At 36.9% G+C, this 16,199-nt stretch overlaps 1 protein-coding gene across 3 annotated transcripts in view; it reads right to left on the bottom strand.

Annotated features, from left to right (window-relative positions):
* Window positions 1–16,199, bottom strand: part of STARD9 (StAR related lipid transfer domain containing 9) — a 96,144-nt gene that overhangs the window by 40,855 nt on the left and 39,090 nt on the right. For 2 of the 3 annotated variants that reach the window (XM_048947423.1, XM_048947424.1), the window contains exons 4-14: window positions 14,381–14,497; window positions 12,321–12,353; window positions 12,170–12,231; window positions 11,445–11,557; window positions 6,275–6,344; window positions 3,431–3,503; window positions 2,469–2,536; window positions 1,759–1,856; window positions 1,369–1,569; window positions 852–949; window positions 304–381 (exon numbers count right to left, since the gene is read on the bottom strand). In XM_048947423.1, coding sequence (XP_048803380.1) covers window positions 304–381; window positions 852–949; window positions 1,369–1,569; window positions 1,759–1,856; window positions 2,469–2,536; window positions 3,431–3,503; window positions 6,275–6,344; window positions 11,445–11,557; window positions 12,170–12,231; window positions 12,321–12,353; window positions 14,381–14,497 — 1,011 coding nt within the window. Of the gene's footprint in view, window positions 1–303; window positions 382–851; window positions 950–1,368; window positions 1,570–1,758; window positions 1,857–2,468; window positions 2,537–3,430; window positions 3,504–6,274; window positions 6,345–11,444; window positions 11,558–12,169; window positions 12,232–12,320; window positions 12,354–14,380; window positions 14,498–14,935; window positions 15,098–16,199 lie in introns of those variants that run through there. The other variant, XM_048947425.1, reaches the window with a different exon arrangement.

The following is a 16,199-nucleotide window of genomic DNA, read 5'->3' as shown; positions in this document are numbered from 1 at the left end:
CTAGGAAGTTACATCAGTGATTAGTACTCTGCATTGCCTTCATGCTTTGTCCCTACAGCAAAAAATGCTTCAATTTCAAGGTATTTCTGGATAACAAAGCCAGACAACTCCATGAAAGGCAACAAGAAAATCCAAATAATCATGCAGCTGCTTACATCAGGTTTATCAATATTATGCCAGAAAAAAAGGAGAAATGACAAAAATGCTGCTAGTCTTGTAATCATCACAAAATGATGGAGATTAGATGAAACTAAGGTATTGAAAGCACCATTAAAACTACAGTTGGGAAGCATTCCTACGTACCAGTTCAAAGCTCATCAGCAAAGTTTTCAATCTATCAATTTCTTCTCGCAGTTCTCTTATCAGTTTTACATTTGCATCCTGAAACATTGAGACAAAGATCCTAGGAAAACCATTCTTAAAAAATTCCAGCTGAAGAAAGTGATGCAGAGCCAGAAAGAGATGAAAACCGGCAAACTCACAACAACATTGCTCTGCTACAGGCTCAGGGGTTGGTGGATCCCATCTTTGTAACTCCACCAATATTAAGGATAAAGACAGAGTAAACATACATTGTCGTAGTCATTCTAAGAGAATAAAGATGGAAATGGAAGGGATAGATATGAAGAACGTATAGTAGGTGTGATATTCTAAATTATTTAGGGAAGGAATAATTTAGGCTGCAGGGAATCAAATAAATGGTTTCTGTAATAACTAGTCACCTATTTAGCTCCAGTTAGCATGAGAAAAACAGGTACGAATTTTATTCAGAGAACAGATATACTGAAGAAAACTTAAAGGCATACACAACTAAACTGAACAAAAATGAAAAGCAGAACTCAGGGCCTCACCTCATTCACTCTGGGCTTGTTAATAATATTTTTGGCATTTGAAGCATATCTTAGGGTACTCATGGTTTCATTGTAGCTGGAGCTTGCAGGAGAAATAGCTAACAAGTAGAAAGCAAACAGTGGTTTATTTAAAAGAAGTGATCAGCTTAACCAAACACTTTTTTAAAAAGCTTATTTTTTTGTCGTTGTTTTTGTTTTTAAATTCTGCTTTTTTAGAAAACAAATCCAATAATATCTTTAAGGATTCATCAAGCTCATAGAGAATGACTGCAAGAGATTGTACTTACAAATGAGTATTTAATCAAAGCTGTGATATTCAAGAGACTCTCATTCTTTACTTCATGCACAATTCAAATAAAAATCCAACTTTTTATTTCCATATGTATCCTACAAAGTATTTATAAAAATCTTTCCAAGGTCAGAATCTAAGTGATGCAGCTGACTAACCTCATCAGAGTTGTGTTTTAGGGGTGTAATGCAGTGCAGAATTGTAAAAATTAACAGAAATCAAACTCACTGGCAATCATAATGGTCTTGGAGTTGCCCCCCAGGCTGTCCTTGAGAAGCCAGGTGAGGATGGAGTCACGATATGGAATGTATGCTGGTCGTCTGCTCCCACTGACACTGCCTGTGGAGGGGTTATCCACATGGCTGCTCTCCCCTTCACTCGTTAGGGTGTTTATACTCTGGCAGCTGCTGAATATCTGTGAATTTTGTGCTGAAGGAGAAATGCAAAAGTGCTCAGGAAATGGCTTATCTTCTTCTGTCACGGCTAATTTTCTTAAATATTACAGTTTATGAAGTCCCAAAGATGTTCTGTTCAGATTTTATTGTAAAGATATAACACATGTATGGCTGTCTGCTATACTTTTATCACTACCATCGAATAAAGAATCGCTGTGCTTACCTAAAGTGGAGATGACAATTCCAAGTGTAACCAATGACTTGTTAATACTGGCACCTTCCGTAATTCGATCTTTACAGTAGCTGGGATCAGCTCTTTCACTGAAACACAGAAGTGTGATAAGACAATGCAAACCAAATAAGTGCATTTAGTTATTATCATACTATCCATAATAAAGCATCTTGCATTTTCCTTAAAAGAAAACAGAAATAGACAGGTGTGCAATTAAAAAAAAAAAAAAACGACATGTTTTGAACACTTTCCATGAAATATCACTCTGGTTCAGAAAGTCCGCACAATCAGCAGCGTAAGTTGTTGCTAAAATCTACCCAGACAGTGAGATATGACAGTTCTCCCATGCTAGGTAGCAATTAAGAATATATTCCTCTCTGCATCACCTCCCCCCTCCCCCTCTTTTCAAGCTTAGATTTATAATTCTACTAATAGATACTGAAAAATGCAGTCAATAAGAATAAAAGCTTGAACAGAACTCAACATTAAGTATTTGCAACAGCAGAGTATTCCTCAGGCAATTCCTTTCCAATGAAGTCCAGAGTCCAGACCAGAAGAATAGATGACAGAGATTATTAGCGCCTTGCTACCGTACACAGACTTGGACTTACTGTCATTTCAATGAAGTTTTAATATTTTTAAGGCAGTACTATCATTCTTTCCAGATAAAATTATAATTTTGCCATTTGGTGTACTATTACCTGCCTGCAAGGTCCACTAAGTTGATCTTGCTTGCAATTTCAGAGGGTAGATTGTTCTCCAATATAGCCTGAAAAGGATAACACAGATAAGGAAGATTATTCCTCCTAACTCATTAATGACAATAAAATAGGTGCATTCTCTTGTCTGAAATTAATTCACACTTCTGATTCTTGCTGCTGTTCTTTGTGACCTTGACTCACTGTGTTCAAACCATTAACATCTTCTTCAGCTGACAGAGGAACTGCCCTCATATGTGGATTTCCTCTTGAAAAAAAACTTCACTGCCTAGCAACTGTGAAAGCATTTCTTGTAAACCTTGCACAGTTACTTTCCACCGATGTATTCCAAAGGTCTTTTGTGAAACTAATGAAAAATATCCCCAAATGTTCTGTGATTACAGGATGTTAGACATGTGAGATAGAAAAGGTCTTTTGGATCAATGAAAGACCTCCCTGCCAGGAAAGGATATTATTCCTCCAGAGAAAGAGTGCATTGTCTTTGAGAGGAATGGATGCCAAGTGCTAAAGAGATGAGCACATCTGAAATGCTGGACAGATAGAAAATGTTGGTATTAAACTAATGATATACTTCAATTATGGAGCTTAAATGAGTGTGACATAAGAAAACATAAAAAAACAATTTTTACAGCATCTTACAGGGAATACTGCATTTCAAAGGACTGGTTAAAGCTTTAAACTGTTCTTTTTACAGCAAGTTTACAGCAGCACTGCTAACTACAAGCTTGTATAAAAGAACAAGAACACTTCAGCAAACACGCAGCACAGTGTATCAGCTGGTGTAGGAAGTGTAACACATCTGCAGTGTGATCCAAAGGAAATAAGTAACAGTTTCCACAGAGATCAGTAAAAGCATCACAAAACAGTGGCAACTAAACAATGCACAGCACATCAAACAACACTTTTTTTAGAGTGAAGAGGAAGTTGGATTATTTATATCTAACCTGAGTGTAGTGGATGGTGAAGATTGCATGGGATCTGCTGCTGGCATTGTGAACATGCGTTGCTGCTGTAATTCTAGAGAAAAAAAAAAAAAAACACATTCTATTACAAAAGGCTTATTTCCCTGTATTCAGAGAAAGTACAAATAAATAGAGAAAAAAATGATGCAGAAGAAAGAACATGAAAGTTTGAGAATGCAGCATGCTGCATTCTTTGATCTGATCACACAAAGTTTGGCAGAGGACATAGCTGGATCTAAACCAACTGTGAAGCTAAAGGTGGTATTGTACACAACAGAACTCTGAAGAAATATCCCAAAACAGTCCTACAGTGATAGCATCATACAGCTCATCCCAGACAGCACAGAATGTACCAGTCCAATATCTTTTTCATAACGTTGTTCTCATTTTATTTCTTGGCCCTTCAGAAAGGGTCCAAAAACATTCCTACACCACTTTCGTGAACTCCTTCTGTTACAAGGCTGTGGCAAGTAGCTTCGTGCTATTAGAGGAGGGCACTGAGATTAGCCAGCCTACCAGTATCAAATGAATGTTGTTAATTCACTCGAGTAGCACTTCCTTGCCTTTCCCACATGGACAGGCCAGTCCCTCATTTCCAGCTTTCTGACTCACGGATTCTGGCTAGTGGGTACCACATGCAGGAGGTCTCTGTAACAAACTTGTGGAAATACTCCTTTCTTTGCTATTGTTTTGTTGTGACAAATTCAAAGAAAGCACACTTTTGCCAAGGGCTGAAGCCTGGTGACAGGTATTTTCCTTTGTCACTCTTGTAGTTTGTCTTGAATACAAAGAGACATTACTGATGATCAGACGTCAAGTTTTGAGTTTATCATAGACAATGGGGTTATTTTACTACTGGAGACAAGGACTTTGAGACCATACATTTGTTATGAGCCCAGCTACCAGAGTACTGCCCAAAAATTCTGTGGTAGGGAGCAGAGTGGCAGCTGTATGAGAACAGCAGCTGTATGTGAGCAGCAGCTGTGAGCCCCACAAGAGGCCAAAACCAGGACTCCACTACCTATTGTTTCCTACTTTCTGCAACTCCATAGCCATGTGACCTGGCACTGCTAAAAGCTACAAGCAGTCCAGTGCATCATAGCTTTAAATCAGCCTAAACTAAGGAAGCAGGAGAAGGTGATCTAATCTCCAGATCTTGGAGGACCAAGACAAACAAAGAGGTAAAGGGCAGACAACAGCAAGCAACCCTACAAAGGGCAGAGAATACAGGGGAACAGTTCTGAAGTTTATAAAGCAAAAGTGAAAGAGAAAGTGTCCCAGGATTTGGAGGAGAAAACATTAGTGCTAGCTTCGCACCTCCCACAACATACAGGTTGATTGGAGGGAAAGTTCTCACCTCAACTATTCACAATCATGTCAGCATTTTCATGGGAGAATGTACATATTAATTTTTTCCACATACTCTATTCCATCATGGCATTCTTAACATTTTATTCTTAAGCATTTGAAACTAAGTTTGGCAAAGTGTCAAGAGAAAAAAAAAAAAAGCTGTGAGAGTTACAACAAAAATAACAAGGGCATGTTGCAAAACCACATTTTGTTTATTTGTAGAATAGATTGGTGTAACCAGATTTGGGCTGGCAATGGTCTCATAAAACCATATGATATAAAAAAAATGCCTTCCATAAACTTTGTTTGTTGTTAGCCCAGCTCTACCACAGGCACCAACCATGTTCAAGGGCAGCTTCCCTTCTTGATCTTTTCTTTACACATGGGCAGGCCATCATGCCCCATCTACTTCTCTCCCGCCTCTGGCCAGGAGGCAATTGCAACTCCTCTGTCTCTCTAAGATCTTGCAGATATTCATGTGGTAGCATATCCCACACTGCAGATGTTTCAAATTATCTTGGTTGCAATTTTAATGTGCTAATAAGTACTCCAAAGAATATTTCATAAAAATAGAAACTGTAGGTAAATAGAATAAATCCAAAAATGTTTTTGAAAAGTTACCCCAAAATAGCAGTTGCCTAGTTTCATGCAAGGAAGTTTAAAATTCATTATCACATAAATTTACACAAAATTCTGAACTTGTGACTTTTTTTTTCCTGCAGCTCCTAATTCCTCAGCAATGAGACCACTGTAGGACAGTCCTAGTTAGTACACAGTTTGGAATTCTGTTGCTGTTCTGAAAGACTCTCATCTTTTCATAGAGTTACAACTATTGATCACTACAACAGAATCCATGCTTATATTCCATGTTTTTGTCCTAATATAGTAGTTTTTTGATGTATCATAGCATAACTGAGATTCAAACATTATATCTCCTCTAATGACAAGAGGTAATATTATATTTGGAGGATATATTAAAATTATACCCTTTTCTACCAATTTAACACCAGATGTACTGATGACCAAAACTGCCTGTAGAAAAGAAAAAGGTAAAAATAAAAAAATTGCTAGACTAGTAAAGGCCAAGTTCCAAATTATAATAGATAATTATAAAACAAATACAAAAATACACTATCTTTTCAGCAATTATAAATCATGAAGTTAAACTGACAAGTGAGTTGAAAGCTACGTGGTTTAAAGTGTCATGAGCAAATAGAGAAGAAATAAAGCTTGTTTACAACAAAACATTTTCCTGGCACATCTTTCATTCCAGACAGCTGGTGGAATTCTGTGGGTAAGTTTTGAAGAAATACGTTGAACACCACCTTCATGAGTCCTTGTAACTGTTACTGTGGGTATGTAGCATCAAAAAATCAGACAAAGCGCTGGCAACACCATGTGCAAAACAAACATCAATGAAACCAATGCGTAGTGAAAGAGGCGTTAAGTAAAAATCGAGCTGGTTTTAGAAAATACCTTTTAGCTATTCCCTCTTCTAGAAGTTCTACAACTTGCTTGTAGTCTGTAACTAGATGTTGAGATAATCCTGTCAGAGATTTAAGAAGAGTTAAATGCATATTTTTTCTCAGGAGTTTCAGTCAGTTCATTTTATTACCTACTCGGGAGTAATAATAACAATTTACCCAATGCCAGGATAAGGATATTCTGCTGGGATGTCAGCCAGTTCTCTACGAGTAGTCTCTCAACTACAGTAACACTTTCATTAAAAAAAAAAAGTTGCACCTGTCAGACAGAGCAATATCAGTATAAAAAATGCCTTGAACGTGCAAAGTACAGACCTTTTCAAATGTATTTGTAAAATAATGGTATCTTAAAAAAGGCCTAACTACATCTTCACAAGGAATTTTCAGCTATGTTATTGCTATTAACTGGGTACACACCTTGTAAAGGAGATTTTGTCCATTGGCTCTGAATAACAGCTCTGCTCATATGACTTAACAGAATTGGGAACCAATCACCGTGCATATTTAACTAGGTTAGAACCTGGAATGCTGAGGAGTCTTCACACTGTTCTTTCTAGAGGGTATGCAAATATGAAACACTTGGTCTTTTTATACTTTCTACTTTCAATATCTCTTTAATTTTATTTTTAAGAGGAAAATAACACATGGAAAACAAAAGGAATGCTGCATTGCAGAGCCTACTATATCAGAGCAGTCATTGTGACTAACATAGTCCCAGTGGAGGGCAGCACATTGCTATGCTGTAGTGGCATTGCCAGTACCATACAATATGCAAATTCTAGCAGATGCACAAAATTGATTTCAACAGACTTGTATTTGACATAAATCCTGTTTAATATGCCTCATTTGCATTTTATGGTGATGATTAGTTATCATTTGTACTGCAGCGGCTCCTAAAGAAAATCACCTAATTTTTTAAGCAAGACATTCCTCATCATGCAGTTCAGGACAACATTTTTTTTCCCCTTCATACTAACTACTACATGCACTGATTCAGGTTTGTTTAGCTTTTTTCAGGCCACAAAAGCATGGGTTGCAGGCAAAGTACTTAAAAATGATATTTACTTGGATCAAATAATGTATATACTGCTACACTTAAAGTCAAATGAACACAATATTCAGCAAGACTGAAATGGGACTGAAATGGTCTCTGACATTATTAGAGTACCTTATGTGATAACAACTTACTTAGATTTAAATGAAAGAAAAATCTAAGCTAAATACAGGAATTTATTTTAATTCCTTAGTGACACACAAAGAAAAAAAAATTAAGAAAAACCCCTCTGATACTTGCAAACATTAGGCATAGGATAGTTTTCAAAGAAAAAGCTTTTCTTCAGCTTTCTAACATTGCCTTCCAATTCAATAGTTCCTAAAGTCATCGCATTTTCCATTTGAGAAAGAAGATTGTTATTTCTCCAATAGTTTGATAGGATCATCAAAACTCAGAATTATGGAAATTAATTTAGTGTTTTCCCATATCATTTTTCAGGGTACTGAATAAAATACAATATAATGGAGGTTATACAGAGGAGGCATGGAGGAAACTGTTGCCTACCTAACATTTTCATAAGCAGTGGAACAATGAACCTAGCACAGAATTCTGGTTTTGTTTTTAGTAAGGTAAACTGAATGTTGTAAACATTGTTTGAGAAGAAATGACAAAGTGTTCTTTTGGCTGGTAGAAGAAGAGATCATTTTGAAGTGCAATAGAAAGATCAAAAACTCTTGGTCATCTAGAAATCTGCCTCAGGGTAAGACTGAATCACCCCCAGAAATCTGTCTCAGAGTAACAAAATAGATTGCATCATTTCCTGATTCAAGAGAGGCCAATTCCTTAACAGTGCAACCATCTGTGAGGGAGAAGTTTGAAACAATTCCAATCCAAAGCACTGAAACACTTTTAGCATTTTAAAGGCTACAATCTCACAGCCTTTAGGTGGAAAAATGATGGGCTGGAAACTATTCAAAATACTTAGTGTGTTCAGAGTGGGGACTTCCTGACTGGTCTTGAAATGGAAAATTTATTGCTTGGAGCAGTGCAAGTATCAAAGCTACTAGGCATCCTTAAAGAGGTTAAATTCTGCTTTTACTCTCTGTCTGTTCTTCATAGAAGTGCTAGCTGTACTCAGCATATCGATATCAGCCACACAGCTGACATCTTAGCAGAATGCTGGAAAGCACCTGCAAGCCTTAGAATTTGTTGTTAACTTGCAAGAAGTCCAATGCAAATGCAGACGCTAGTCCTTAACACGTTGTATCTAAAGGAAATAATTCAAAGTCTGCTTATAATTCTGATCTCAGCCACCTAGTTCCTGGATATAATATTTTTGCATTCTTGTTTGGCACTGAGAAACTACAGCAATAGGCTTCAGCATGTAGATGTCACTCATTACAGAGAGCAACAATTGTTGATTGCAGCAATATATTACTGCAGTTGACAAGGTCATTTTGTATTAACGTATTGAACCACTTCATTTTTTTGGTTTTGATGTTATTAAAATCATGCTGACTGTACTCTTCACTTCCATGCAAAATACTTTTGGTCTTCCTCACCAATTGTTATTTGCAATGTGAGCTAATGAGTGCAGTTCCAAAAACAGTGACACAGCCAGATCTTGATTAGTCCCTCTCCTCAAAAGATGTAAAGGTTGTCTCAAGTAAACTAAACTGCTACAGTTATTAATTGTGTAAACTGTACATAAGCATATTTATTTGTGTTAACATATATACACATATGCTCAAAAATATATGAAAAAGAAAGAACTTATGCCCTGTGACTCATTCGCCTGAAACTAATTCTGTTCATGTGCTCTCACAAGGGCATGTAAAAGCACCCCATGATGCTTTCAACAGAGAAATCATTTCATTTTTCATGCATGTGAAAATCTAAGATTTTTGGAGACTGTCATAGGATGCAGAACACTGACAGAGAATCTCCTAAAATAAAGCATTTGTGCTGGATTTATTAATGGCCAAAACTTGCAAATATTACCTAACTTAACCTTTTTCCATTACGCTTTTCTCTTATACTACAAAATTACAAAATCTATTCAAAAGAATAGCTTTCTGGGATATTTCAGAACTGTAACAAAAACTGTCTTACTTTAAAAATTTTAGCTGTGCCTAAGTAGTAACTACTTATTCAAAAGGGGTAAATTTGAATTAAAAATCAGAACTGGAATAGAAGTGACAGACTTGCCTGGAAAATTCCAGATGAAGACAGAATAGTGACAAAAGGCAAGCCAGCCCATTGGCAGAAGCTATAACTGCATTTACTTTTGAAACAAGGAAACTCCATTATATGTAGCCAAGGAATCACTGGAGATATAGTCCTGAGAAAAGGGATAGAAATTGCCAAGGAAGGAAGTAGTTTAAAGACCTTTTCTCGTGTGGTGAAAGAGCAGCTGCTAAAAGAAAATAATTAGTATCTGTACTCCATCAACAATAAAGTTCTCCGATAACAAGCAGGTAGAAAAAGAACTTTGGAAAGAACTCAAAAAAAGGCCAAACGTCTATGAATCTGCTTTTCAAAGAATGATAAGCTTGCCATACTAATGAGAACATCAATTCATCTACTTTCCAGCTCTCCTTAAACAGGGTGCTGATGTGCTGGGAAAGCACAGCTGAAATGACCACAATGTCAGATAGTTTCCTTTTATTTAGGACCATGCAAGTTAAACGCTTCCCAAGTACTTATTTCAAACTTTGAGAGAAAGAATCAGTAACAACTATCGGTTGTTAGATGTACTGTTACTGATACTGCAAGTGGCCAGGAAATAAGAACTGTGAAATTCAAATTCCACTGAATCAGTGATTCACTTAGACAATCACCCTATCTGTTGTCACATCACACCTTAATTTCTGAATTAAAGGTAAAAATCTGATACGTAATCTTGTGATAAACAGAGGGAGAAAACTGAACCAGTAAGGATGAATTACAAAAGAAATAGAAACAAGAACTCCATATTTAAAAGGCAGACCATGTAAATAAGAGGTGATAAAGCCAATAAAGTTCTGTGTGATATGCACTTTGCATATTAAAGGCACACATCTCAGGTAACCAGCCAAGCACTTGCAGAGTTAGTAATAACATTGTAATCATTTGGAATTCTGCACATCTGACAGACAAGGCACATGGAAAAGGAAATATGTATGTTTACCTTCTAAACAAACTTGCCAATTTCTTAAACTTGCACCAGTTCAGAAAAGCCTACTCTTTCTGAACGCTGTAGTAAAATTACGCTGTATGATTTTGCACTGGGTTTTATGGGGCAGGCTTTTTGTCAGTCATTGGTCAGATAAACTGCAGTGTAGCAGGCAAATTTTACAGCAGGTGCTAATCAATTTACAAGGCAACAATGGCCAAATTCCTATCTAAAGCTATGCAACACCCTGAAGTGAAGATAGTAATCAACAGTGGAAATGAATAAAAAATACAGAAACGATGAGAGAGAAGATAACTAAAAATAAGACAGACACTTGAAATTGAAAGAAGTAAATTATTTTTGTTTTTGTCCATCTTCTGTAACCTGATTTGAAAGCTATGGTTTACAAGAAAATACAAAACCAAGGGACTGTTATTTATTAAAGTGTAAATTAAAAAGCGTGTGATGTTAATTGCACAACTGGATCTACATTACCTAACCTGTGCCTTCTGAGTGTAAAAAAGGGCAATAATCACATTGCATTCTCATTTGGGTAATAGAGATTTTTAATCGCTTCTCAAGGTGCAGTCGGGAATATTAAACAGCTAAATTTATCTACTTTCTAATTATTACTATTTTCCAAATATACTGATGCCAAGGACTGAAATACAAGGGATCTTAGGCTGGTCTGTAGAACATATTTAAAGCTGATGTTAGTGGATCTCTTGATTAAATTTGATTCGAAATAAAAGAAAGCAAGAAAGCAAAATACTATGACTTATACATGATCTGCACCTGGAAAGGCAAACAGAACTGTGCAGGATGTGCAGACACTGAGATAACAGAGCCAAAGCCTTCAGTATAATACATATATTCATACTAGCAGCAAAATATTTGAACAGAGTAACTGCTGAAGAGTGGAAGCAATTAGGATCAGGCCAAGAACATGTGCAAAGATACTTGAAGACCTGATCCACATGTAATTGAAATTTACTTGAAATTCTGATCGCCCACCTTGTACGTACGGTCCTGTTTCAGGGTGCTCTCTGACTCTGAGAGTGTAAGGCTTCTTGTGGTCCGACTGTTTTAACAAATCTCGGACACGCTCATTATAGATTTCCAGAAAACTGCAAAAAATGTTCAGTGCACGCAATTAGAAAAAAAAAAAACAGAAAGCATTTATTTAGACTTAGTGTAAATACCTGAATGTTGCACTGATCATTCATGACAAAGTTAATTACTTCATTGTCCCTGTTACTGTTCCTTCTTACACAGTACATGTAGAAAGAACTTAAAGCAGCAAACTTCCAAGAAGCAAGAGGTATCCATTATTATATTTAAAAATTAACAAAATCTACATTTTTTAAAACGAGTAAGTTCAGATCCCCAGGTTGCCAAATGCATTGCTTCATTAAGAGAAGGAGACCTTGGAATAAGAAAGGAATGGAGAATTTTGACTCAGATTTAAGTTACACAAACAGTAAGTATATTCTTCATGCAGTTCAACTTCAGCTGTCTATACTAAACTGAATGGACAGTATGCAGAGATCTATACTAAGTTGGAAAACTAACAACAGTGCTTTCTCATCCATCCTCTACATCTTCCCTCTTGGCCCAAAGGATTATTATCTGAGAAAATATGCATAAAAACAACAAACCAGTCTTTGATTTGTTAGACTATAGCAATATATTTTTTGAAAGCATCCATAGGATTGCCCAAAAGAGTGACACACACTTACCTGACTTTTACTCTGCAAGATGCCGTCTGGTCTGAGTAATCGTCTTTCCTTGAAAAGAGGCCCTGCACAAACCAGTCTATGTAAATTTTAAATACATCAAGAAAATCTAGCAGCTTAATCAAATGCAAGTGAAATTAAGAAAAATAATTACCTCACATATACGAGGTGTCAGCCCAATGGATGCCTTCAAATAATAACAAAAAAAAAATTAAACAGTATACTTGCTATTACTCATTCAAAACCCTTATTTAAATATGAATTAAATTATAAGAAAAGGATAGAATTATGACACAACACTGAAGCAAAGACTGCATGGCAGATTACAACACAGACCACTCTGGATTGTCATTCAGAACAGCATGGCACGGCTCTACTATTTCAGCTGAAACACCTTGAGCACGAAACACTGCAGGAATTAGTATGCTGTACAGTGGCAACTGTCTTAGCTTCAGTGAAAATCCTGCTCACAGCAAAAGTCATTTTAGAGCAACTTAAGCAGCATCAATGAGAAATGTAGAGTGTTCCTGGGTTAAATCCAAGAGTTGTTCAATGTGAAAACACTGGGCATGCCTTTGTCAGTGGTGTTGCAGCATAAAGGCAGGATAACATAGTCTAGTTTGATTGATCAGTCATATTTTATTTTTCCTGATTTTAATTTTATTTCTTATTGCTACAGAATCACAGAAATTTGTGTTCTAGAGTTATAAATCTGATTTCCCAAAGAAAACAGGATACAGGCTGCTAAAATCACCCAAACTACAGAGTTTAAAATTTGCCCAAACATACTAGACAGCACTAAACTACAGCTATGTTTTTTAGTAGCCAACTGTTATTTTGACATGATTGCTCATACTTCAATGATTACACTACTAACACACCCAGAGAAAGACTCTCAGACTTAGGTGAATCCCTTTACTGAATAGAATCATAGAGTTGCTTGGGTTGGAAGGGACTTCAAAGATCATCTTGCTCCAGTCGCTTGAGATGGGTAGAGTCACTAGCCAATAAATCAGGCACACGATCAGGCTGCCCAGAGCCTCATCCAACCTGGCCTCAAATGCCTCCAGGGACAGGGCATCTACAGCTTATCTGGGCAATCTGTTCCAGTGCCTCACCATCCTAAAACAGAAGGCTTTTAAAAGGAACATTTGAAAAGGGTTGAGGAGAGAGAAAAGTCCAGATTTCTTGAGTAAATGGACAGAAGTTCTGGTTAGACCAAACATTTCATTCTTCCTAGTTATGATCACTGTTCCACAATGAATAGACATTACCATATCAAAGAAAGAGTTCATTGAAGAAACAAATCACTTTATAAGCCAAGAATCTCTTAGAAAGATAACTACCTAGAATTTCCTTCCAAAAGAAATAACAATTTCGAGAATTGGCTATTCTGAATTGCTAAAATATTTTCAAAACAATAACATATTTTTCAAAATAATGTAATAACACAGATGACCTAGTTTATCTCTCAGTAACTCTAACTTTAAAAACTCTTCAGGCTTTCATAGAGTTAAGTTTGATTTAAAAAAATCAAACAAATTGAAAAGCAAGTTATAATTTGACAAACTCCAATTCTGATGTCTCAATTAGCATGGGGATAGTAAATAGTGCCCTCTCTCGTCAACAGGCAACTCACATTTCACCAACAGCCAGGAACATTTAGATACGAAAAAAAATTGCCTTGTGCTATAGTCACACAGAGAAATTTCTCAACTGATTGCACTGCACTGACAATGAAGACTAAAACAGAGTGATTCCCGATATCCAAGCATCTTAAAATACAACAGTTTCTACAGACACCACTGAAATTCATTTCAAAACTTGAAACACAGAAAATATTAGTTTCTACAGGTCAAAGTACAGCTTCTGCTAAATAAACGTATCTTAAATAGTGAATGAAGACTATTACAAAAGTATTCCTATAAATTTTATCTAGATTATAGACTCTTTGCCTCCTATCTTAGCAACATGGCGAGATGAGGGACATCTAAAAGAAATATTTCAACTACATCACATCTTCTAGAATTTTTTTTAGCTGATGCTATGTTATTTACCTAATTGTAAAGACTTGCGTCTCATTTTATATATAATAACAACAACATATGTAAGCATCCTGCACAACCAGCATACATCACAGTTCAAAAATAAAGCAATATTTCTGAGGGGCATCCCATCGTCAACCCCAAGTGTAAAATGAATGCTGTAACTCACAGGTGTTCCCATCATTGTGTAAGTTTTTCCTGAACCTGTTTGTCCATATGCAAAAAGGCAGATGTTGTATCCTCTGAATGCACCCGACAGCACAGAAGTGCCAAGGTCCTGAAACACCTGGAAAGATCAATAGAGACAGAACAATCCATGAATAATATGCCTCCCTAGAAACATTCTGCATTACTTGTAGATGTTCCAGTTTTAATAATAGCGTGTGAACAATAAGTTTCATAGTATTTGTCTTTCTAATCTATCAGACACAAGGTTAAGTGTCCAGCAATTGCCTGTTAGCTCATCCTCCAGAAACTGATATACTGAGCACAGTGCTGACACCAAGTAGTGTTTAGTTGCACTTCCTTGCCTGTCATCTCTTATTTTATGCTTATAATGGAGACCCCTATTTTATCCCCAAACCTTCTACAGTCCTCTGCATAAATCTAAACAAATATCATGATCAAGGCTCCTTGAAGCAGTGTAACATTAATAGCAGCATCAGACAAGATAATCACAGATCAGAAACAAAGCAAGGTCTAACCCAGAGACTGTAAGCCATACCTTGCCCAAGCAATACTTCTATCTGATCCATGTGGTCAGGAAGTGATGCCACAAATTTCTAAAATGCTTTCTCTTCTGTTCATGCCACATGCACAGTGATGCGTGTTCTGCTTATAACACAGAACCTGGAAGAATTGCCACCAAATCAGCATCAGCAACTTCTAAATCTTGTACTGGTCTCCTTGGGGCTGCAGAATTTGGACCATCACAGCTAGACTGCCCATGTAGCCAGCTCTGAATAATAGCTCCCTCTGCTTTCCCTTTCCTTGTTCAGCTGCACCAGATTGTGGCCATGTTCTCAGAACATCAAAGCTACCACAGATCACTTGAAAGGATACCTGGCAAGGTTTTCTAGGAAGTGCACAGTGGATCAGAAAGTTCCTGCAGGCCAGCTGCCAATTTCTTAGCATAGCATTAGCATTCCGAAAGAAGCACTGTGAGTGTTAATACTTTTGCCTTTCACATAGAAAACTAGCTTAGAAATACAGAGAGATGCATAGGATTTCACTATATTCATGTTGTGAAATCTTATCAATTGCCACTCATTTCTTTCTCTACTGGACAGCTAACTGTATCAGTTAGATAAGAAATTCAATAGCAAAACATATTCCACCTAAACTGCATAGAAGAGATAAAAAAATTATCTCCTGAAGCTTTTATTTTCAGATCACATTTCAACTCAAGGTGAGACAAGGTGCTGATTTCCAACTGAAGAAACAATAATAATCCCATTCAGAGGAATTTGGCTAGCCCCACCCATATTCATAAGGATATGTAGAACATGAGAACATGTGCTTCATTAGAATTATCAAATCAAGCACCTTTTCAGTTCATGGAGAGCCACAAATAACAGTTAAAGTCATAAACAAAATAAATAGACACAGACTGCTAAGCAGGAGGTCCACAGTCGAGCCAGGAATATTAAATGGGTAGAAACTCCACGCTGGTAGTTCAGGGATTCAGCAGAGAGGTGCACATGACCATACGCACACTCACTAGAGAGCACCAAGCTGGGCTACCAGATGAGCAGAAGATCCACAGAGCAGGGCTTGGGATCTATGTAAGGATATTAGATGGGCAGAGGGCCCGTACTGGCATCTGAGAAATCTATAGTCATACGCATTCTTAGACCTGGAGAATTAGGGTACACTAAATATCACTGAAAATATCACCAGCCAACACCAGTTCTGACCAGAAGAATAGGAAGAAAAGTCTCAACTGCCTATGCTTATGTTTCATGCAAGTGCTGATAGTGCTCTATGTG

This window comes from Lagopus muta, chromosome 6, assembly GCF_023343835.1.
Source record: "Lagopus muta isolate bLagMut1 chromosome 6, bLagMut1 primary, whole genome shotgun sequence".
Classification (NCBI taxonomy): Eukaryota; Metazoa; Chordata; class Aves; order Galliformes; family Phasianidae; genus Lagopus; species Lagopus muta.
Note: the sequence above shows the minus strand (reverse complement) of the source record. Positions and strands in the feature narration are given on the sequence as shown.